The 24,422-nt window shown below is 47.3% G+C and overlaps 1 protein-coding gene across 1 annotated transcript; it reads right to left on the bottom strand.

The window, feature by feature from the left end:
- Nucleotides 1–1,195: 1,195 nt before the first annotated feature.
- On the bottom strand, nt 1,196–17,425 carry CLDN15 (claudin 15). The gene is made up of 5 exons (XM_079951634.1): nt 17,115–17,425; nt 7,226–7,390; nt 5,482–5,563; nt 4,660–4,770; nt 1,196–3,479 (listed from the first exon to the last, which is right to left on the bottom strand). The coding sequence occupies exons 1-5, from the start codon at nt 17,329–17,331 to the stop codon at nt 3,356–3,358; spliced, it is 699 nt and encodes a 232-aa protein (XP_079807760.1). The 5' UTR covers nt 17,332–17,425; the 3' UTR covers nt 1,196–3,355.
- Nucleotides 17,426–24,422: the final 6,997 nt, after the last annotated feature.

The raw sequence follows: 24,422 nt of genomic DNA on the forward strand, positions 1-24,422 counted from the left end.
CTGTCTTGCTGCTTCAAGAAACGAGGGTTGGCCACGTCTGGAGGATCTGTCTCATCACAGCCCCACAAATTCTCTTGTACTTGGAAGCAAAAAAAGGGCACAAAAAGAGCCCTGGTTTATCAGATCAAAGACCCATCTAATCCCATCGTCCTCTTTTCACTGTGGCCAATCAGCTGCCTGTAGGAAGCCTGCAAGCATGACTTCATTCTTCCCTAAATGTTTCATCTTTTGAAGCCATTCCCACTTTGCTGGGGGGGGGGGCATTTTAAGTCCTACGAAAGCAAGGCTTTCTGCAACGAAGACCTTTATCTGGCATTATCGAGCTGACCTGGCCTATTAAGGGAGGAATCCTTTGTGACACCCACACACCCCTCCCGAAAATGATTTACTAATGCCTTCTGCACAGGTTTGCAAGGAGAGGTGAGTTGCAGGTACAAGCCTATACGGTTCCCTAGAACTTGGTGGGGCATGCATGGCAGGATGCGGACCTGTGGCCCTCTAGGTGCCAGACAAGACTCATCCAGCATCACCCGTGGTGAGGGATGATGGGAGTTGTAGTCCAACATAGGGACACCCACAGGTTCTTCACCTTTGCCTTGAGTGTGTTCCATGTTAGGGAGAGCAAGGTAGTTTAACCATGCCTTTCTCTGGTCTCTTTTGTGTATCAACGAACCCAGAACAACTTGCAAGGCTTTGCCAAATCCAGTATGTTACGCCTTGGGAGCAAACAGAAGTGGATTCGCGCTGCTGAAAGGACTTCTTTCCGGAGCCCCCAGGCAGTATCAGGACTGGGGCACAGGAGTCTTTTGCAAGAGGAAAAATAGAGGGTTTTTTCATCCCTTCTGCAATTAGGGATGGGGAGAGGAGTGATAGGACCTCGCAAGGTTGTTGTGATGATTATGGAGCTCCCTGTGCCATTGTGCCTAAATGCTAAGGGCCTTTTTTGGTTTGTGTGTGTGTGTGTGTGTGTGTCAGTGTGGTAAGAGTTGGGGTTGTGATGAGCAGCTCCTGAATGAAAAGATCGGAACATGGAGCATTGCCAGTGAAGTCTGGTCCGAAGTCATTTCACAGCACTTGGTTGTAGGACGTTGCCATCAGTCCTGGCTAGGTTGCCCTACTTTAGTTCTGATTAAGAATCATGCTTTTATTTTAGTTGGGTTCCTGCAGCTGGTTGTAAACAGCAGACACCAGTCAATTGTCATTGAAAACAATGTTCATTTTATATATATAATATATAAATCTGAAATGTACAAGGTAGTGCTTCTAGTGCACAGGTCATGTGCTCCCAGAGTTGTTTTTCTCAGCATTGAGTGAGCAAAGGCTTGGTTCAAAGTCAAAGCAAAATTCGTGTTTTCTTATCTATAGGAGTCCAGTTGCTCCTCTTCTCAGATGGAGGGAGGCCAAGTTACCCCAGGCTGCCGTGTCTCCACATTGAGTATCTTTGAGTAATACTTATCACAAAGAGGAGCTGTTGAACGTTCTGTACAGGTCCAGAGTCCAGGTGCTATTGTTAACCTCCTTATGTGTGACTGTCAGAAGTAGAGATCCCTTTCAACCAGAGCTTTTGGAGGGCTTTCAAGTCACCAGCTAGGTGTGTCATATCCTGAAATGCAAAACTTTTCAATATGCACCTCCAGCTGCATTTGAACTTCCTGCCCACCGGGAGGAAGGCTGACACGGCCCTTTCAGCAGAAATTTCCAAACCAGCAACACTGCATGAAAGGGTGACCTCAATTTTCTTACACACCCTGTTTCAGGAGCCAAGCCAGGAGGTGTTATTGCAGAACAAAGGCTTACCTTTGGTGCCAACTTTTCAACCAGACCATGTTGCTGTGCCTTTCACAGGGTGATTTGTAACTCTGCAGAGATTATAACATTGACCCCTGCTGTGGAGCCACTTTCCCTAACCTGATGGCCTTCAAATGATGCTGGTCAGCTCCAGCCATCATGGCCAGCAATCAGGGAAGATGGGAGTTGTAGTTCAACCACATCTGGAGAGCACCAGAGTGGGAGAGGCTGCTGTGGAATAAACCAGGGCATAGCAGCTAGCGCTAATCTGATAGGTGGCAGAGGTGTGCTCTAAGCAGTAGGTAGTAATTGGGGGGGGGGGGAGACTCCTAGCGGAACCAGAAAGTACCCAAAACTGTATTTTCAGCTGTGAATTGCTGGAGATAATATATACATCCAATGCCATGCTTGATGAATGATGACAAAGCACTGGATCTTTTGATCTAACTGATCCCAATCTTCAAATACAAAAGGGCAATCAAAAAACCCTAAGGCTAGTAAGAGAGGGATGGGATACAGAAGCAACCCTGGTTTGCTTTACAACACAAGACCTGATAGTTCTTGCAAAAGCTTAAATTTCTACAGGATGTCTAGGTTTTTTGACATTTGAAGCCACTTTGCTACTTCAGGGAGTGGGAATCTGAGGTCTTCTGTCTATGGTTGGACTTCCCATTATCCCAGACCAAGCTGGCTGGGGCTGATGGGAGTGGATGTCCAATGGGAAGGGCACCTTTAAAAAGCCACATCTTAAAAGTTTGTCTTACGAATCCTCGAAGCAATCCTATTCTGTTTCCGCAAGCCTTATTCAGTACTGTCATCCTGATTCAATACCATTTCCCACCCACCATCCAGCAAACTCAACTGGGTGTTGTCGGGGTGTGTGGAGGTAGGGGGTACAAAACCTACAGAAAATACTATTTTGTTGCTATTAACAAGTGAATTTAAGTTCAGACTACTTCTTTCCCCATAGAGAATCCAATCCAAGTATTTGGCGCTTTGGGCTGTAGGAAGTAATGATAAAAACCAGTTCCTCTGAGCATGTTCAAAATCTTTTTTGGCCTTTCTCCCCATCACCAAGCGCATATGACCTGTGCAAATGTCTGGAACAGACGAGAAGTTATTTCTCCCAAGAGAAATGGTCTGATTTCATCCCCTGCCTCTGTCGTTTTAAGAAGCTATCTACTCCCAACGACACGCTAGCAAAAACCGAGCAAGCCAGTATTAACTGACCAACAGGGAACCGTCTCCATTCAGAGGAGAAGGAAGGCAAAATCATTATATGTGGACAGCTCTCCTCCGCATTGAAGAACTGAACACCATGCAGCATTTTCCAGGGTCGTTGTGGATTCACTGTCTTTGTCCAGTTCCTATTACCATCATCATCACCAGAAATGTCCAAAGGAATTGGAGCAGAGAGTGGGATATGAGAGAGAAAGAGAGCCCTTCCTACCAAGGTTTGCAAGCTCCGTAAAAAAAGCCTTTGGGTTCCTGTGCAACCAGGAAAGCATCTGAAAACGTCTCTTGGAAAAATGCAAACAGAAAGGAGTGGTCACCCCACTGCAAAGGCTTAGACGTAAGCGTTCTTCCCATACTTTCCGTTGCTGCTGGCGTTAGACTCCCTGCGGGGGCGAGGGGCTGTGTTGGTGGGGGCCGACAAGACACTCTTGGGGGCCTTGTATGGATAAGTGTAGCTGTGAAGACACAAAAACAGATGTTGGGGGGTTACGATTCGGTAAATTTTGACTTGGCTTCGGCCTTGTTGCTTCCTCTCAGAATTGCCCCCACCCCTTTTCTTGCTGCTTTCAAAACCATCCCACTTTATAAGGGAACCTGTGGCCTTCCATTGATTTGCGAGACTACAACTGCCATCATCCCTGACCATAGGTCATGCTGGCTGGAGCTGATGGGAGTTGGAGTCCAGCAACCTCTGGACTCCAGGCTCCCTGTCCCTGGAGAAGACAATTCTAAGCTAGATGGACAAATAGCCATAAGGCAGGAAGTCATGACAACTTCTCATTGCCTTCCATTTTCTTTCTGGATAATAATAATAATAATAATAATAATAATAATAATAATAATTTATTACTTATACCCCATCTATCTGGCCAGGCCTTCGCAACCACTCTGGGTGGCTCCCAACAGGATATTAAAAACACAATAAAACATCAAACATTAAAAGCTTCCCTAAACAGGGCTGCCTTCAGATGTCTTCCAAAAATCAGGTAGTTGTTTATTTCCTTGACATCTGATGGGTGGGCGCCACCACCGAGAAGGCCCTCTGCCTGATTCCCTGTAACCTCACTTCACATAGTGAGGCAACCGCCAAAAGGCCCTCCGAGCTGGACCTCATTGTCCGGGCAGAACAATGGGGGTGGAGACGCTCCTTCAGGTGTACCAGGCCAAGGCCGTTTAGGGCTTTAAAGGTCAACACCAACACTTTGAATTGTGCTCGGAAATGTACTGAGAGCCAATGTAGGTCTTTTAGGACCAGTGTTATATAGTCTCAGCGACCACTCCCAGTCACCAGTCTAGCTGCCGCATTCTGAATTAGATGCAGTTTCCAGGTCACCTTCAAAGGTAGCCCCACGTAGAGCGCATTGCAGTAGTCCAAGTGGGAGATAACTAGAGCATGCACTACTCTGGCGAGACAGTTTGCGGGCAAGTAGGGTCTCAGCCTACGTACCAGATGGAGCTGGTAGACAGCTGCCTTGTACACAGAATTGACCTGCGCCTCCATGGACAGCTGTGAGTCCAAAATGACTCCCAGGCTGCGCACCTGGTCCTTCAGCTAGGACCCAGAGGGGGAAAGGGAGGAAGGCACAAGTCCCTTTACCCACCCCACAAAAAGTTTGGAGCCAGCACTGCTCTCACCTTTTGTCCTGGGACAAATGGGTCTTACACGAACTGAACAGGCATCCTCCTCCAATTATCACAAGCAGCGAGGCGCTCCAGCCCAGGTAGAGGGCAGGTCCAATTTCATACCTGCACGTTGGAAACCATCCCAAAGGAATCTTGGTTAAAATCCTTTCATCACATTTTGTCATCCAAAAGGAATTCAGTTTGCAAAAGCAAACATGGGGGAAAAAACATGTTTGCAAAAAACATGGCATGCCAGTGATGATGCGGTTGGACTCCCAATCCCATCAGCCCCTGCAGCCAGCAAGCCCAAGGGTCAGGGATGTTGGGAGTTGTAGTCCATCGCCATCTGCAGGGCAAGAGGCACCCTGTGCTGAGGTCAACTAAACTATGTGGATAATAAAACTCTTTACCCTCAACTCTTACAATACGCAAAAGCAGTCAAGGGCATGTCCTGTAAAACAGGGGTCAGGAACTGCAGGCCCAGGGGCCAAATGCAGCCCACCCAGTCCTCTCTAATTGGCCCATGAGACTCTCCCCAGGCCACTCCCTGTCTCCCCAGGGAACGCCTCCTCTCTTCAGGCCACACACCCTCCCTGGTCCCGCAAGGCACCCTAAATGCTTTTGCCTGGGTGAAATGTGTCCTTGAAGTCTGCTAATGCTAATGCTAATTTATTTAAATATTTTATATATGACAGTAAAGTCATTGTAAAGAAAGACCCAGTCATTAAGACAGTCTAGAAAGAAGCCCTGCTTCTCTTCCCCTGTTTCATTGTTGTTCGGGGTCCTTTGATCTGACACCCCACCCCACCCCCTCCTGCCGCTTGGCAGACTTACTTTGTGCCGACGAAGAGGGGGTTAAAGAAATCCCGGGTAATATTGAAGGCATACCAGGAGATGGTGACCATCCCACAGATACCTGAGCAAGGAGAAAAAGAAAGGTTGTTTAGGGCAGGACGAAGCCCTGGCACATCTCTGCGTACTAAAGAGGGATGCTTTTGGTAGCTCAAGCAGACTGTCAACAATCGCCAGCAGAGGAGGACAAGACTTACTTGGGAAAGAACCAGGGGTCAAACGCGGCCCTTAAGTTTCTTCAGTCTGGCCCTTAAGTTTCTTCAGTCTGGCCCTTGAGATCCTCCACAAGTCACAGCCTTGCTGTGCACCCTCCTTTAATGTTTTTGCAAGGCTGGAATGTGTCCCTGAACTGTGATGATGCCCAGATGGAGGTGTGTGGGTGTGGGTGTGTAAACACATCCATGTATGTAGAAACTTCTGGTGTTTGTGTGGCTGGGCATGTGGTCCCCACAACATTGTTTATTAATGAGGTGAGGCCCTCAGGCTGAGAAAGGTTCCTTCCCCAGTTTTATTAAATCTCCCGATGTGGCAGAAGATAAAATAACGACAACCTTCCCTGCTTGTTCTGTGTCTCCTGTGCCGCTGGGAGACCCCAAGCAGACGGAGGGCCAGGTTCCCATCTGTCAGACCTTCCAAGAGACACATGGCAATGTTGGGTGGAGCCAAAGGAAAAAATGGGCATGAGCAGCTGATGTCAATTTTGCATCTAGCTTCTTACAGTTGGCTAGTTCCTCCACACACCCCTCTGTGCACACAGCACTTCTTTTGCCTTTAGAGCAGCAATTTTAGGGAGAAAAGTTTGTAGGGTTCATAGTTAAAATGCTTCCGAGCAGCAGAATCTTATGACAGAATACCTGGTTTTAAGAAATAGTTTGGCTGCGTAATGCATTTAATTCTGTTTTGTGTTTTTTTGTTGTTGTTTTTTTGCAATGGCTTCAGCTACACAAATAAATAATATCTGTACATAATGTTCATACCCTCCCCTTCCTTTTTCTCCATCCAAGCAAGCGAGAGGCCTTGTCAGAATTCAATGACCATTGCACCCAAGCAAATACACTCTGGGAAGGATATGTAAGTGTCTGGGACTGGGCAGAGGAGGAATGGTGAAGACCACCTCCCCATCCCGACCTTTCCAGGGAGGAGGAAGAGGAAGACAGCATAGATTTACAACAGGGGTTTGAGGGAGGTCACAGCTCAGAGGCAGATGAGGAGGAAAGCTGGGAAATCATGGGGGAGCCAGAGCAACACCTGGCTGACATGTTGTTATTAGAAAGCATTCCAGACCCTCCATCGCCCAGAACCCGGCGAGCCTTAAAAGTAGGAGAGCAAAGAGCTCAAAGACAGAGGCACCCATAGAGAAGATGATGAGAATGACGAACGAGGAAATGAGAGAGATTAATTCAGGACAATGTCATTATCCAACAGGATATAGCCTCTCTCTCTGAAGACTGAAATAAAAAAGGATGGTAAAAAACTGTTCCTTGTATTTATACTTTCCTGGGCAACCAGCTAGGAGCCGCTGACAGCATCCTGATAGTAAGTAGGTGTGGCCTGAAGAGAGGGGTATGTCCAGGGGGCAGAATGCCCAGTGCCAGATAAAAGAGGTTCCCCACTCCAACCAAAAGGCTTATGAACAATCTCCAGCTTTGAATCCAGAAACATTGCTCAGCAAGTAATTTCCGTCTTGGTCAACAGTCGTAAGGCTCCCTCTTTTCACTCCACTTACCAGCCAAGATGAACATGCAGCCCGCGAGAGCAGCCATCTTTGCCTTGACGTTGGGGTTCCCCTCTGCCACCTTGGTGCACTGCAGACCCAACATGCCGCACAGGATCCCCAAGAAGCCCAGCACCAACGCACTGATCATGAGAGCTCGGGATGCCTGCAGGTAAGCTGGAGAGGAATAGCGAAAAAGCTGGTCAGTGTTGACCCAGGCAGAACTTTCCAACACAACCCTGAAATTTGGGTTCGAGTTTCCCAACTCAGGAGCTGCCACAGAGAGCGCACACTCCAGGGCCACAGCCACCACCCGAACTTCTGAGGGTGGTGGAACAAATGAGAGGGTCACAGAATCATAGAGTTGGAAGGGACAGCGGGGTCATCAATGCAGGAATCTTTTGCCCAACATCGGGCTCGAACCCACAACCCAGAGATTGAGAGCCTCATGCTCCTCCGATCTTAGGTTCTGTAGGGAAGGAGGTAGTCTCTAGGTTATTGTGGGCCTGAGTCATTTAGGGCTTTAAATACTAATGTGAGCACCTTGAATCGGGCCTCACAATTGCTCAAAGTGCAGCTGTTTTTAAACAGGAATGAGTTCTAAACATGCAAGCCCTAAACACAGTAATCTGGCTGCTGCACTTTGGAGCAATTGAAGAGCTCTTCAAAGGCGGACCCACGCAGAGTGCATTGCAATAATCCGATCTGGAAGTTACCAGAGCGTGGAGTTCAGTGGCCAAGTCATCTCAGTCCAAAAAGAGCCATCTTCCCACCTCCTGGATGTGAGAATTCAGGTCGCCTAACCCCTCTGTCTGTTTGGGATTCAGCGTTAGTTGACTGACCCACATCATCAACACCTCCAAGTATTGCTCTAGCAGTTTGCAAGTATAGAATCAATTATAAAAACCTATAGGTAACTAAAATACGCAATAAAGCAATTCCTTTGGAACATAGGAAAACATCAGTAATTGAAATTTGTAACACAAAACATGACAAAACAATCCCGTTATATTTTTTTCTGCCTCCCCCCACCCCCTGGACATGGTATTAACCTCAAGCTCCGGAAAGGTAGCTTTTGGAGTAAAGCAAAGGTGTCATTTGAAGAGTTTTTCACACCTGTGGTTCTGCTCAGTAGTATAGCTCTCTCTCACACACAGACACACTATACACACACTGAGGGCTATTGTCATACAAACAATGAAACCGAGGTGTGCATGCCAAAACCACAAATCCCTTTACCTTTTCTTTGGGGGAGGTGTGACTGTTTGAACTCTGTTGATAATGCTTCCCACAAGCAAATAAGCCAAATCAATGGCTCTTTAAAATGCCATTTTAACCATTTGACCTTCCGCATATCACTTTTTTTTGTGTGTGTGTTTTTAAGGTACACAGAGATAGCGGCCGGGTGCATGAAGTTGTTGCCCTATGCTACTGCTTCGTTTTGCTCCATGTTAAAGCCAGCCTTGGTTTAATTATCCATTGATCTTCTTGCTTTTTGATCCTGCCTTTCTTCCATCAGGAAAACCAAGGTGATACATTGTGGAGTTCCCTGGGCACAGACCAGACCCAGGTTCGCTTTAGTTTCAAACAAGATGGCCGCCTGATATCATCTCAAACCACCCCCAGAGCAGAACTTGGAAAGTTCCTTTTTAAAAAGAATAAAGTCAGGTTTATCCAAAAGGAACTAACGTTTACATTTTAAGAAGGCAAACATGGGTGTAGCCGGGGTGGGGGTGGGGGGAGGCAGGTGAAATCAAGTAAATAAATAAAAATACTTAACTAAAAGTAGAAATTGAGGCAGAAACATCATGGACAGAATAACTGCCACACACAAGAAGAACAAAGAGAGAGTTTGAATGCTTCACCTGTGGGACTATAAATCATTTAATGTGTTAATGCGGATAGAAGTCATTAAAACTGCAGTTGTGGTATAAGGGTTTGTTATTCTGACTGGAGTATAATGGAAATTTATAAGATTTTGGAATGCAAAAATATAGCAAATCATCAAATCATCAACTCTAGCATGCAGGGGGCCACCTAAATTGTATAATTTGGCTTTGGAATGATTGGCATTATTAATGGTATTATAATCTGGCATTGTTATAATTAGCCTTTTATTGGATTATTGTAATTGAAAATTAATTTTTAAAAAAATTCAAGAAAAATTAAAAGTAGAAATGGTACAAAGATTTTGACAGCTTTTTCTGAGCCCTTGGGTTCAAAAGAAAGTAATTTGAAACAACTGCTGCTGAGACATTTCATTCTGAATCTGCTAGACAGAACCAGACAGAGGATGGCGACAGGAGGGTGTCCCACCCCCTGCTCCGCACAACATAAATCCTGGCTACTACGCCTATGAAGGCAATGACTTTTTAAAATGTGGGCAATAATTTGCAGCAGACAAGTTCCCTGCTGAAAAGCCCCCCAGGAACAACACAGACTCTCCCTGGTAAGAAAGGAAGAGCTGGAACATGTGGATTGTCCACTACCCAAACGGCCTCGGTCCAGTATACCTGAAGGAGTGTTTCCACCCCCATCACTCTGAGGTCCAGCGCTGAGGGCCTTCTAGCAGTTCTCTCACTGCAAGAAGCCAAGTTACAGGGAACCAGGCAGAGGGCCTTCTCGGTAGTGGCACCCGCCCTGTGGAACACCCTCCCACCAGATGTCAAAGAGAAGAACAACTACCAGACTTTTAGAAGACATCTGAAGGCAGCCCTGTTTAGGGAAGCTTTTAATGTTTAACGGACTATTGTATTTTAATATTTTGTTGGAAGCCTCCCAGAGTGGCTGGAGAAACCCAGCCAGATGGGTGGGGTATAAATATATTATTATTATTATTATTATTATTATTATTATTATTATTTGAATCCTTGTCCAGCGTTGTCACACATCTCACTCTGTCGCTATAGGAGATCTGCACTCCTCTTCATCCATCACACTTTCTGCTTCAATTCTAGATCTTTGCTGAAAGGTGGTAGGGGAGACGATTGTGCCAGAGGAGGTGTGTCTCAGAGAATAAACAGGGAAGTCAGAAACAGGTTCTGCCATTCCCCGTTCACATCCTTTTTGGCCCAGACTCTCCTGTCTGCCAATCTGAGGACAGCTCTGTGGTCATCAGTCTTGCCTCAGTTCATTGTCCAGGTGTTGAAATCTCTTTCTTCCCACCTCCACCCACCCTTCTTTCCTGTGGCAAACACGCTGACTCACACATAGGCCAAGTACCAATGGCTCCCGCAGCTCAATAAACTCCAGCTGAGCTGAAGAGGGAAGCCAAACTTTCCGTTTGCACCTCTCTGAATTTTGCAGTGCCGTTCTCCATCCCAGTAATGTGTACAAAATGCACCAGGGTGATGTATGCATGAAAAAAAGGCATGTTGTATTCATGAAAATAGCATGCAAAAAAAAAAAGTTTATTATTAGTGGAAAGTGCTGGCAAAAATGTATATACAGTGGTACCTTGGTTCTCAAACGCCTTGGTTCTCAAACACCTTGGTTCTCAAACACCGAAAACCTAGAAGTAAGTGTTCCAGTTTTCGAACGTTTTTTTGAAGCTGAACGTTTGATGCAACTGTTGGCTATTGTTTCCAGGGCACCTGCACCAATCACAAGCTGCACCTTGGGTTTCAAACATTTCAGAAGTCAAACAGACTTCCGGAACGGATTAAGTTTGGTGTTTTTGTTTTTGTTATTGATTTTGGGAGCGCCCCCTCCCAAACAATGACTATCATCAGTGCAGGTAAGAAGAAAAAATAATTTTAATTTTTATCATCTACAATACTGCCTTATTTATTTTATAGTACAGTACATTGTTTATTGCTTTCATTTTATGGGTCAATAGTCTCGTTAGATAGTAAATTCATGTTAAATTGCTGTTTTGGGGTTGCTTTTAAAAGTCTGGAAGGATTAATCTGTTTTGCTTTACTTTCTATGGGAAAGCACGCCTTGGTTTTGGAATGCTTTGATTTTGGAACGGACTTCTGGAACGGATTAAGTTTGAGAACTAAGGTACCACTGTAGTAGGCAAAACCACATACAAAAATGTGTACGGTATATTGGGTGGGAATCACTGGTGATTTTTTTCATGAGACCTTTTAAAAAGAAGTTGGATTGAATTTAAGTTTACTTATTTATTCGCAGAGTTAAAAATTGGCAGCTGATGTCAAAATGTAGAGAGCTGAACTTGAAGACTGGAAAAATGAAACATTGGGAGAGAACAAAATTGACAGATTAGCTGTTCCCTAGCAAGGAGGGTGAGAGATAAGTGTGCCGCACAGCCTGTCCTGCACTCCCTAAAAACTGTCCTGCTGTCCTCAGGTGCCCTGAAGGATGCTGTCCTCTTGCCAGTGATGAACCAATATTCAGGTACCAGGCTACTCATCATCTTTATGTGACATGGAGGATGTTGGAGGCACGAGGAGGACCAGCTTGTCCTTTGCCCAAGGCAGCAAAATGTCTTCCGGCTGAGCCTGTTCCTGGGGTGATTGATGACCCAGCGGGAACAGATCCCAGGAGAAGGAGGGATTCTGGCAAAGAAGACCTCAAAGCCGCCTCCAATTGATTGTCCCCCTCCCACTGACCTGCATCTAAAGATGGGAAGGGAAATTTGATCCCATTGGCATTTAAAGGGGAACCTACCTAATTCACATTTTTAAAAAGAAAAAGCGAACCAAAACACAGCCGTGAGCCATCCTTCAAAATTCACACTTCTGTGAGTTTGGCATTGCAGATCTTCAGCTTGGCAATGTGTACAATAATGCAAACACCAGAGTGAAGTGTGCACGAGAATTCATTTATAAGTGAAAACAACCTATTCAAATGTATTTGTGAGCCTAACATATACAAATGCATTCTGCTAGAGAATTGCTTTGCAAAAATGACAGATTTTTTTTTAATTTTTTGGGGGGTATGTTAAGCGAAATTGCATGCAAAAAAAGTGTTAGGATAAATTCACACTAAGAATGCTAGTGAATTTTCATGAGTTCTTTAAAAATAAACAAATCACAAGCTGGTGTAAATAACTGATTTTAAAATATTATTATTATTATTACATTTAGATCTTGTCTTTTCTCAAGGAACTCAGGGTGGTGTAACAGGACCTTTCCACTCTATCATTTACAACAACCCTGTAAGGTAGGTTGAGAGTGGGTGACTGGCATAAGGTTGCCCAGCCACTACACCACTCTGTGTCTCAGCGTAAAGATTAGAAAGGGGGGGAAACCGAGATGCTGAGAGAAAGCAACATGGCCAGATTGTTCCATTCCTACCTGCACAGGACCATCTACAGTGGTACCTCAGGTTACATACTCTTCAGGTTACATACTCCGCTAACCCAGAAATAGTGCTTCAGGTTAAGAACTTTGCTTCAGGTTGAGAACAGAAATCGTGTTCTGGCGGCGCGGCAGCAGCAGGAGGCCCCATTAGTTAAAGTGGTGCTTCAGGTTAAGAACAGTTTCAGGTTAAGTACGGACCTCCGGAACGAATTAAGTTCTTAACCCAAGGTACCACTGTACTACCAACTGCCTCCTCTCAAAGTTGCTTTTATATTAGTAAAGCACAACAAAGCGGTGCCTGTTGAAACGCTCCTGTTCATGATGCAAGCCAGCCAGCCAGCCAGCCATGCCCTTTCCCAAGTTACTCCATTCCATCCCTCTCTGCGGCCACCAGGTTTGATGGGTTCTTATTGGGCAGAAGCTCTTTTTGGGGGCGGGGAGTTCTCTCCCTTAGTCCCGCCCCCCTCCTAAAGCGTTCCACATATCTGCAAACTTTAGGGTTCTTCTAAGGCTGCCCCTGATGGATTCGCCTTGCGCAGGGAAGTTCCATTTCGGCTACATAACCGACGGCACTCAAAGCCTGGACATCGGAAACAGAGGGAATGGTCACAGGCAGAGCAACTGAATACACCTAGCAGACAGCAGCCTGCAGCGGTTTGGAGAGATCGCAAGCATCAGTGGCAATTCGCGCAGGTGGCGCTGTGGGTTAAAGCCTCAGCGCCTAGGGCTTGCCGATCGAAAGGTCGGCGGTTCGAATCCCTGCGGCGGGGTGCGCTCCCGCTGCTCGGTCCCAGCGCCTGCCAACCTAGCAGTTCGAAAGCACCTCCGGGTGCAAGTAGATAAATAGGGACCGCTTACCAGCGGGAAGGTAAACGGCGTTTCCGTGTGTGGCTCTGGCTCTGGCTCTGGCCAGAGCAGCGATGTCACGCTGGCCACGTGACCCGGAAGTGTCTCCGGACAGCGCTGGCCCCTGGCCTCTTAAGTGAGATGGGTGCACAACCCCAGAGTCTGTCAAGACTGGCCCGTACGGGCAGGGGTACCTTTACCTTTACCTTTACGCGCCATGCCCTGCATCGAGCTGCGGTTAAAAGCACAGCTGCGCGAGCAGTTGGCAACCTCGGTTTGCACACAGTCGCCAGCCCCCTTCTTGCCCCCTGGAAAGGACGGCTTTTGTTTTGGTTTTTTTCCATGATGTTACCTTCCCCACGTGCCAGCAGATACACAGCTGTTCTGAACGTTTGCAGCTAGCAGAACCGTTCTGCAAATAACCTTCCAGGATGCAGACTAACACAACAAGCCCGTTTGGCGTATGAGGTGACAGTTGCAGCCAAAAGGCGGTTTATTCTCTTTATAGGTTACATTTTCCTAATCGGAGATCATTTCATTGCTCATCGCTGCCCCCTGCAGGGCCTTAGGAGAAACGCTCACAGTCGGCATCTTTTTTTTCCCACGCCCTCTAAGACGGAAGCGCTTCCCCCAAACCCCAGATGTGTAGGGGTGCGGAGTGAGAAAATCACTCTGCACATGCCCCAGAACACTGCGTCAAAATGTCGCACGCTTCAGGACTGTGTGGTTTTTTTGATGCAGAAGTCTAATTCCATCATGGTCAACGAACAGGTACTGTACCCATATCGCAGCCCCCCAACCGCCCAACAGTGCTTAGTTGGGAAAGGGAAAGGGAAAGGGACAATCCCAGATTGTCTCTTCCATAGAAATTCCACGAGGGAAACTCTTTGTAGCGCTGCCTTAGCTCGATGCTGATGGAAGCTACATCTGTTGGATTTCTGCCTGTCGTGCAACTATTCAAGATCCGGGAGAATCTTGTCAGAAAGATGTAACAGAAGGGTTCAAGCCTGCATCGAAGCCAGATGGGGAAAGGAGATTGTTCTGCACATGCTCAGAGGAAAACTTCTGTCATGGCTTTTGCATGCCGGCTGAAAGGCCCGGCTGGCTGTTGGTTATATAAGCTAGTGTAATACATAGGGCATGCTGACTTGGCAGTTTATCCCGGGGCAGAGTTTAAAATTCTGGATCACCCTTTCTGGCATCCTTCAGCGAGCTCTTCTCTAGATTCGCCATACAATATGCAAACTCATAACAAAGCGCCTCTGAGCATGGGCAAAGGACTTCAATATACCCAGCTAGCACTCCTTTGGGGTGGTATCCCAGCTGCCGCAGGCAGGCAGGTGGTGTAACAAGTGTGGTTCCCCTTTACCCCACTTTTCCAGAAATGAATGTAAAGGCGAGAGATCCAGCCTGGAGGAAAGGGGTAAAGAGACGGGATCTCTTAGGAATTTGCTGCAACAGGTTCAATGGGAAGGGACTCTGCCTGGGTGGGTTTTGCCCAGAAATGCCTACTAAGAGCCTACCAAGAGCTGCCCAGTAGGAAAATAGACTGGAGCCTGTGCGTGGGTGGAAGCGGGTAGAGAAGAAACTATTCTGGGATGCCCAAACAGGAGCAAATGCAGCTGCCATTCGGAGCCATTTCCATGACCCCTTGGTGCCATTCCCATGGCCACTCGGAATCATTCTCCATGGCTACCACTGGCCACCGTGAAAGCACTTTGCACTTTGTTAATCTAAGGAACTCCTTGCCACAGGAGGCAGCGATGGCCAACCAAGGTGGTGTAAAAAGAGGATTCGACAGAAAACATGGAGGAGAGGGCTGTCAATGGCTCCTAGCCAGGATGGTAAGCTCTGCCTCCTCTACAGCTGCAGGCAAGAATGCTTCTGAGGACCAGTCACCAGACACTATAGGGGGAGAGAATGTTGCTGTGCTTGAATCCTGTTTGCTGGTTTACCACAGGCATCCGGTTGGCCACTGGGAGAACAGGATGCTGGGCTAGACAGGCCATTGGCTTAATCCAGCAAGCCAGGCATAGGCAAACTCGACCCTCCAGATGTTTTGGGACTACAACTCCCATCATCCCTAGCTAACAAGACCAGTGGTCAGGGATGATGGGAGTTGTAGTCCCAAAACATCTGGAGGGTCGAGTCTGCCTATGCCTGCAGCAAGCTCTTCTTGGGTTCGTATGTCATATAGTGTCCTTCCCATAGACAACACATGTCATTCCCATGGCCACCTGATTCACTCCCATGGCTACCTGGTGTCATTCCCATGGCCACCTGGTGTCTTTCCCATGGCCACCTGGTGTCATTCCCATGGGCATTCCCATGGCCACCCAGTGCCATTCCCATGGGCATTCACTGTCATTCCCATGGCCACCTGGTGTCATTCCCATGGCCACCTGGTGTCTTTCCCATGGCCACCTGGTGTCATTCCCATGGGCATTCACTGCCATTCCCATGGCCACCTGGTGTCATTCCCATGGGCATTCCCATGGCCACCCAGTGCCATTCCCATGGGCATTCACTGTCATTCCCATGGCCACCTGGTGTCATTCCCATGGGCATTCACTGTCATTCCCATAGCCACCTGGCGTCATTCCCATGGGCATTCACTGTCATTCCCATGGCCACCTGGTGTCATTCCCATGGGCATTCACTGTCATTCCCATAGCCACCTGGCGTCATTCCCATGGGCATTCACTGTCTTTCCCATGGCCACCTGGTGTCTTTCCCATGGCCACCTGGCATCATTCCCATGGGCATTCACTGTCTTTCCCATGGCCACCTGGTGTCTTTCCCATGGCCACCTGGCGTCATTCCCATGGGCATTCACTGTCATTCCCATGGCCACCTGGTGTCTTTCCCATTGCCACCTGGCATCATTCCCATGGGCATTCACTGTCTTTCCCATGGCCACCTGATGTCATTCCCATGGGCATTCACTGTCATTCCCATGGACATTCACTGTCATTTCCATGGCCACCTGGTGTCTTTCCCATGGCCACCTGGTGTCATTCCCATAGCCACCTGGTGTCATTCCCATGGCCACCTGGTGTCATTCCCATGGGCATTCACTGTCTTTCCCATGGTCACCTGATCTACTCCCATGGGCATTCACTGTCTTTCCCATGGCCACCTGGTGTCATTCCCATGGGCGTTCACTGTCTTTCCCATGGCCACCTGGTGTCATTCCCATGGGCGTTCACTGTCTTTCCCATGGCCACCTGGTGTCATTCCCATGGGCATTCACTCTTTTCCATGGCCACCTGATGTCATTCCCATGGGCATTCACTGTCTTTCCCATGGCCACCTGGTGTCTTTCCCATGGCCACCTGGCATCATTCCCATGGGCATTCACTGTCTTTCCCATGGCCACCTGGTGTCATTCCCATGGGCATTCACTGTCATTCCCATGGCCACCTGGTGTCTTTCCCATGGCCACCTGGCATCATTCCCATGGGCATTCACTGTCATTCCCATGGCCACCTGGTGTCTTTCCCATGGCCACCTGGTGTCATTCCCATAGCCACCTGGTGTCATTCCCATGGGCATTCACTGCCATTCCCATGGCCACCTGGTGTCATTCCCATGAGCATTCACTGCCCTTCCCATGGCCACCTGATCTACTCCCATGGGCATTCGCTCTCATTCCCATGTCCAATCAATGTCACCCAGCTGCCCCTCGCCTTCCCACTTCCCTGATGCATGGATGCCAACCTGCCCTCCTGTCCTGCGAGATCCGAGGACCCCCCCCCCGCCGCTTTCCCTCCCCTGCCGCTCACCTGGCAGCTCCAGCAGAGATTGAAACTCCCAGCAGTTGTAGACGCCCGTGGAGTCGGTGGCGCAGCTCTGCCACAGGTTCTCGAAGATGGTGGAGGTGGTAATGACGTTGCCGGAGATGGTGGAGACCCTCCAGTAGCTGTTGAAGAGCGTGATCCCCAACATCCCGCAGCCGATGGTCGCCATGAAAAAACCGACGGTCTCCAGCATCACAGACATGGTGATGGAGAGGAGGAGGAGGAGGACGACGAGAGGAGGATGGCGATGGCAAAGGCAGATTATGGGATGGCGAGAACCGGGAGGAGAGGGGTGGGTGGTCTGGCAAGCAGGCAGGCAAAAGAGACGGCGAAGACGCGCGGCTGCAGCAGTGACACCCTTCGTCGAGGTTTCCTTTGGACTCGGAAACTGCGCGGGCTGGCAGGTAAAGGCAGAAGCAGCCCCCCCTCCAATTGACGTCAGGATCTGGACCAAAGTCCACCCCCCTCTAAGAGGCATGGGGAGGAGGGATCAAGAAGGCAGGTGCTTTTCGGGTGGGGAGAATAGCGGGGGTGGAGCCGCAGTGAAAGTTTTCCCCCTCCCTCCCTCCCTCCCTCCCACACACTTTCTCTCCAGATGTTCGAATGCGCTCGCAGGATCGGGCACGACGATCGCGTATCTGCTCGGGCAACGCTCCTTTTTGTAATGGGGGGGGGGAGAGGCGGGAGGTGTAAGACGCTACGTGTGTGTCACAGACTTGCACAGGCACCCAAGAACGCCCCCAGTCTTCTTTCAGGTCCGGGAAAGGCGTGGGAGGGTGAGGAAGATCCGGCGCGCGGAGCGGAGCGACCCCTTGGACGCGAGAGTCCCGTTAATATTGGACAGTTTCGCTACCTGTCCTGCTAAATTTAACAACCCGAGACGGACATGAGACGGTCTTTTGTGTGAGAGAGACACTGGGATGAGTCAACGCTCCTGGATCCGGCCACACGCAGAGTCCGCTGTGCCGGTTGCACAATATATTGGACAATCGAATTGCATTGTATTCCACGGAGGTTCCTCCTTGGTTAGGGCGCGCAGGATTGCGGCACGATGCTTACTGATAACGCTGAACGCACATTTAAAGCCCTTGGGGGGGGTCTCAAAAGCATCCTGGGAACAGTATTTTTAAGGGTGCTGGGAGCCGCGATCTACAATTCCCAGGATTCTTTGTTGAGGTAAAGGTAAAGGTAAAGGTACCCCTGCCCGTACGGGCCAGTCTTGACAGACTCTGGGGTTGTGCGCCCATCTCACTTAAGAGGCCAGGGGCCAGCGCTGTCCGGAGACACTTCCGGGTCACGTGGCCAGCGTGACATCGCTGCTCTGGCTAGCCAGAGTCGCACACGGAAACGCCGTTTACCTTCCCGCTGGTAAGCGGTCCCTATTTATCTACTTGCACCCGGAGGTGCTTTCGAACTGCTAGGTTGGCAGGCGCTGGGACCGAGCAACGGGAGCGCACCCCGCCGCAGGGATTCGAACCGCCGACCTTTTTGATCAGCAAGTCCTAGGCGCTGAGGCTTTAACCCACAGCGCCACCTGCGTCCCTCCACTTTGTTGAGGGGGAGTCATTAAATTCTGGAGCGCATCCTCGAACTCCGGTGAAGAGAATGGAGGCGAGATGTGTCCTTGCATGTATAGCCTACGGTACAAAGGTGAGAGCAGTGGCGTAGCGTGGGTTGTCAGCACCCGGGGCAAGGCAAGTAATTTGCACCCCCTAACCCGTGGATTTGCGCCCCCTAACCATAACCCCCAGATGTTGCGCCCGGTGCGGCCGGCCCCCCTGCACCCCCCACGCTACGCCACTGGGTGAGAGTCACGCTTTGCCTCTGGGTCTGCCCACTTTTTTTTACCTCTCATCCTGTTCGCCACTGACACGTGTCCCCAGAATGGTTGCACATGAGTACGTACCTGTATATGTGTCCCTCAGGTTGGAAATGGTGCCCTGCTCCTGAGATGCAGGAAGACCACGACTTAACATGTGCGCATTCAGATTGTGTGCACTTGGCAAAATAAAAATTTAAAACAGTTAAAAGAGGGCAGAAAGAGGGTGGGTGTGTCCAGGAAAAAGGGAGTTTGGCAATCCCGCCTGCCATTGAACCCAATGTGTTTTCACTATATGTGATTTTGGCTTTTGGCGTGATCCCGAAACATAATTCCCAAATAAATTGTGGGCTTACTGTAGCTGATCCAGCAGGACTATTTATTTTATTTTTTAAAAAAATGTTTTTATTAAAATATTTTATTGGGGAGCAAAAGTACATACAGCGTCTCTGTTTTCAATTCATAGAATCCTTTCTACAGATCAATTACATTAAATGAGATACTAATGTTATAGACAATATGAAGTAGGGGGGGGAAATAGGTGGGGAGAGAGACTGGGGAGAAAGAAGGGGATCATGGTCATAGACAGGCTTTATGTTGGGGGGGGGGGGCAGAACCTCAGTTAGTTAAGTATTTTTATTGATTTACTTGCTTTAGGAAAGCAGCTGCCCCCCTGTCCCCCTTGGCTATGCCCAAGGGGGGGATTGTAGAATCTTAGAGTCAGAAGGGACCTAAGGGTCACCTAGTCCAACCCCCTAAATTTTCCTTCTTTTACATAGTGTGTGTGTAGGGCTTTTTTGCCAGCGTCACATGAAAAGGTTCTTCATCTATCCATTTGTCAGTATTCATTGGCGGTAAGCGAGATTGGGGAGCCCAGGGCCTGGTCGGTTGCGTTGGGTTGACTGCAGTGAGTTTTGTTTGCGTGAGAGGGGGGAGGGGTTGTAGGGTCAAATTAGCCATATCGATTCGTATGCTGCTGGCGGGGTTATGTGTGCAATAAAGGGGAGCCACACTGGAGCGAAGGCATCCTCTTCCGTTTCTCCCCCGTGCTGATTTCAATTCAGCAGGGCTCTTTATGAAGTCTTTATCATCTTAACTTTGGCTGGATCAAGGCCCACATTTGCTGAATTGGAATCTCTCTCCCTCCCCACTCCTCTCATAATAAGCCTTAGCTACACATGTTGTTGGGTGACCCTGGTATTAGAGGCTGTGTGTGTGTGTTACCATCTGCTTCCTAGCTTTCCATCCTGTGTTTGCTTTCCATATGTGCTTCCTAGAACATTTCCTATTTGCCATATGGTCCCCCACCTTCCTCCCATTTATTTATTTATTTAATATATAGTCCTTCATCTCATGGAACATAGCAGGTTGGGCCAACAAATGAGGGGACGAGCCATTTCGTGAATATATAACGGGGTTTGACATAATAATGCTGCAGGAAACTTGGGCAACTGACAACATAGTTTTCGACAGTTACGACGCCTATGAAATCAAGGCCTCAAAACCGCTCGGAAGGGGACGACCGAGGGGGGGGCCTAGTAACTCTGGTTTCCACTCAATTGGCGTCACAAGTTACTGAGTGCTCAGTTTTCGAGCAGCTGGCACTGGGGATCACTTTGCATCTGGAATCCAAGAGTAACATTCTTGTTTCAGCTTATATCCCACCATATACAGTGCAAACACAGATAGAGAGTATGTGGCGTAAATTCCATAGTTTCCTTTATTCCCTACAAATTAGGCACCCTGGATCGCCTTTTTACCTAATGGGAGATATGAATGCCAGAATAGGCTCAAATGATGATAGCCTGGAAATAAAATTCCCAATATTAAAAGATATAAAGGAAAATAGCGCCCTCTTTCTAAACCCACCCCCACGTAGACATTCAAAAGATTGCCAAATCAACTATGCCGGATTCTGCCTGGCTTTTTTACAAATAAGCCTTGACCTCATCATTGCTAATTGGGCATTCCCCAGGGACAGAGAAGGCGAGTACACATTCATAAATACAAATGGAGCCAGCACAGTAGACTACTGCCTCACTAACAGAGAGGCCTTCGAATCAATTAAAAAATTCACCATAGATAATAGGACTGAAAGCGACCACCTACCTCTAATCATCTCCACTACTGGCCAAAATTCAATTCAGCGCTCTCACATAGAACATGAGGTCATAGATAAAGCAAATTATCCAGCATTGCGTAGGAAAAAATGGACACCTGAGATAGCAATTGAAGTTGAGAATAGATTGAATTCACAAACTGCAATTAAGTTAAGATCAATTATAATAAACAATCTATCAATAGGCTCCTCCCTGACGGCTTATGAAAATCTCATTGAGTCATTGCAGGATGTGGTTTTGTAGCACCCTGCTTGTGGTTAACGCTTAGCTGGAATGAAATATTCAATGCAGCAATAGAGAAATTAAAATAATAATTTATTTGTCAGGCAAATAAATGAGAGGCACAGTGGTATATGGTTACCAAGCTCTGGCCTGCCCTCCTGCCATTCTGGCCAGCACTTATATTTCCTTAATCCAGCCCCCTTGCTCCTCCTGTGGCTGCCTCTGTCCAATCAGCCTGGTTGAAATTCCTATTGGCTGTTTGCTAGAACCAATCACAAAAGATACACCCATTTCCTTTTGCCCTTTTATGGGAAACAAAAAGCTATATATTCTTCTATCTATAAATGACAAATAAGTAGTAATATATCTTACATGTGTCTCAACAAGGAACCTTAATTACCAGCTCACCTCTTGCCCTCCTTGCCCTATTGCCCTCCAAAACAAATGGTTAATCTTAAATTTTTATCTTAAACAGATGTCAAGGATCTTGAGTTCACATCATCATTGAAAGATCTCCTTCTCTTGGAGGTCTTTAAAACAAAGGCCTGACAACCATATGTGTGCTCTAATGATGTTTCCTGCTTGGCAGGGGGGCTGGGCTGATGGCTGATGGCCCCTGTGATCTCTTCCAACTATATGAAATAAGAATCTAGCATAAGGATTTAACATTTCTTTCTTTCTAAATCCTTTGCATAATTACATTTAAGCCAATATATTTAATACATAACATAGATAGCTTTTTAGAAGAATAAACCTTTTCAAAGTAAAAAAGGAAGGAACAGTTTCCAGCCTCAAAATAAGATAGGAAGAAACCTATCTTCTCCAGCCAAGCCAGTTGCCTTTTTCACTGCTCTTGACCTTTCAACCTTAGGAAAATATGGCTCAAGTTTAATGGGAGGCACATGGTTTTATTTTACTATTTATCAACTCTTAATTATGTTTATCTCTTTTTTATCTTCTGTAATATGTAGGGTCAGTGTAACCTTGGCTGTCAGCCTGTAATTCCCTTTTTACAACTTTGAGAATTGTTTTCTGCTATAAATCAGGGGGGCCCCTTGTCCAGGAGAATAAACATCTTGCCAAGGTTCTTAGGCAGCTGGTCTTCTGCCTGGCATAAACATTTGAAAATCTTTAAGCTCATTTTAAAATACAGGCCTTAATCAAAAATATAAGCTTTGATAAAAATGGAGGCTTATGATTAGATGCCTCAGTTTCGGTTAACTTAAACTCAGCTGGCAAGCCACGTACTGCAAAAGGGCGCGGTTGGTTTGACCAAGAGTGCCGCACAAAGAAGGAAGCCTTAAGGAACGCTTATTTGGCCTATAGAAATGCTGGATTAAACTACGTACCTCCATCTTATTTCAGAATAAAAAAGAGTATAAAGCCCTTTTGGCCTCAAAAAAAAGGCAGTCCAAACAAAATTCCTGGTCCCTGCTACTGAATGCCTCACTAAACAATGAAACTAAACTCTTTTGGCAACTGGTCTCTGACTCAATGAAAAATAGTTCCTCAGCCCCCAGCTGTGTCATTCCAGCTCAGGTTTAGGAGAATCACTTCAGAAATATATTTATGGAAAATTCAAACCTCCCTTCCAGCTTACAGGAGGATGACAGGGCAGAATTGTCACTGCTCCCTAATTGAGGGCCGGTTACTGTGGAGGAAGTCCATACATTAATTGGGAATCTGAAGAGTGGAAAGGCTCCGGGGAAAGACTTTATCCCAGCAGAGTTGATTACATCAAACCAGCACTGGTGGGCTCCACTTCTGGCAGCACTCTTTACGGTAGTAAATAACTCGGGTAAGGTACCATATAGCTGGAAACATGCTATAGTAGTTCCAATCTTTAAGAGAGGCCACCCAAATGTACCTTCCAATTATAGGCCAATTAGCCTGCTCTCAATAATTGGGAAGCTGTATGCCCATTTCCTCAGTAGCAAACTGACAACTTTTCTAAATGAACATAATATACTATCTGAAGCCCAGGCAGCTTTTCGTGAGAACCATTCAACAACAGACCACTGTCTAATGCTGTCCTTCCTAGCTGAGAAGTATACCAGGCCTCTACAGGGTAAACTCTTCGTGGCCTTTATGGATCTGAAATCAGCATTTGACTCCATCCCCAGATTCCAGCTATGGTCCAAATTAAGTCTGATTTTGCAGGACAAACTACTTCTCTTTCTCATAAAAGCCCTGTACAATGGAACCAAACTGCAGGTCCGATGCGGTCGACAGGGACAGCTATCGAACAGCATCGAGATGACTAGAGGGGTAAGACAGGGTTGTATTTTGGCCCCCACATTGTTTTGTCTATTCTTAAATGACCTAGAAGAGAACTTAATGGACCCAGATGGACACATTCCAAAAATAGGAATGAGAAGGAACCCTCTGTTGTCATATGCTGATCACGTGGCCATCATCTCATGTTCCAGACCGGGTTTGAATTATCTGTTGAGGAAATTTTCTGATGACTGTTCTGGAAATGGTTTATCCATTAATTGTGAAAAATCTAAAATTTTAGTCTTCGAAAGAAGATTCTCCCAATCTAAATGGGTGCTGGATGGCCATAACCTTGAACAGGTAAAATACTTCAGTTACCTAGGGCTCACATTCCATGATACAGGATCTTGGAAGCACCATTGGCAAACCTCCCTTCAAAAGGCGGAGATTACAAAGCTAGCCATACATAGATTCTTCTTCACAAAGGGCGGCAAATATGTTCCAGCAGCCTTAAGGATTTTCAACACAAAGCCCGTTTCCCAACTCCTGTATGCAGCAAATGTCTGGCATAATGGGGACCTGCCAAAGCTAGATGGCTTTCAGGCAAAATTTATACGATCTCTGCTGCAGGTACCTAACTGCGTCCCCAACTCCGTACTTCTGTTGGAAGCTGGTGAATGCCCAATTTCAGCTAGAGTGTGGTGGGCTGCCCTAAAACATTGGCTCAGGATTTCAGTGTTTAATCTAGGGAAGGGTCTGTACCAACATCTGACCAATGAGGAATTTGTCAGCAAATGGCAGAAAACCATGGCTAGAAAAGCCACCTCTATTGGTCTGTCCCCCCCCCCCAACTGTATTACCTGGGCTATGAAGGCGCCCAAAAGGTTTTAAAGCAAAGATTATGAGACAATGCAC

This window comes from Podarcis cretensis (genome assembly GCF_951804945.1).
Source record: "Podarcis cretensis genome assembly, chromosome: 13".
Taxonomy (NCBI): domain Eukaryota; kingdom Metazoa; phylum Chordata; class Lepidosauria; order Squamata; family Lacertidae; genus Podarcis; species Podarcis cretensis.

Coding starts and splice junctions, on each gene's coding strand:
- CLDN15 (XM_079951634.1), bottom strand. CDS start 17,331: ATGTCTGTGATGCTGGAGACCGTCGGTTTTTTCATGGCGACCATCGGC. Junction 5,564..7,225: donor CTGCATGTTCATCTTGGCTG/GTAAGTGGAGTG, acceptor CTCCTTGCTCAG/GTATCTGTGGGATGGTCACC. Junction 3,480..4,659: donor CATTTGTCCCAGGACAAAAG/GTGAGAGCAGTG, acceptor GTGTCTTCACAG/CTACACTTATCCATACAAGG.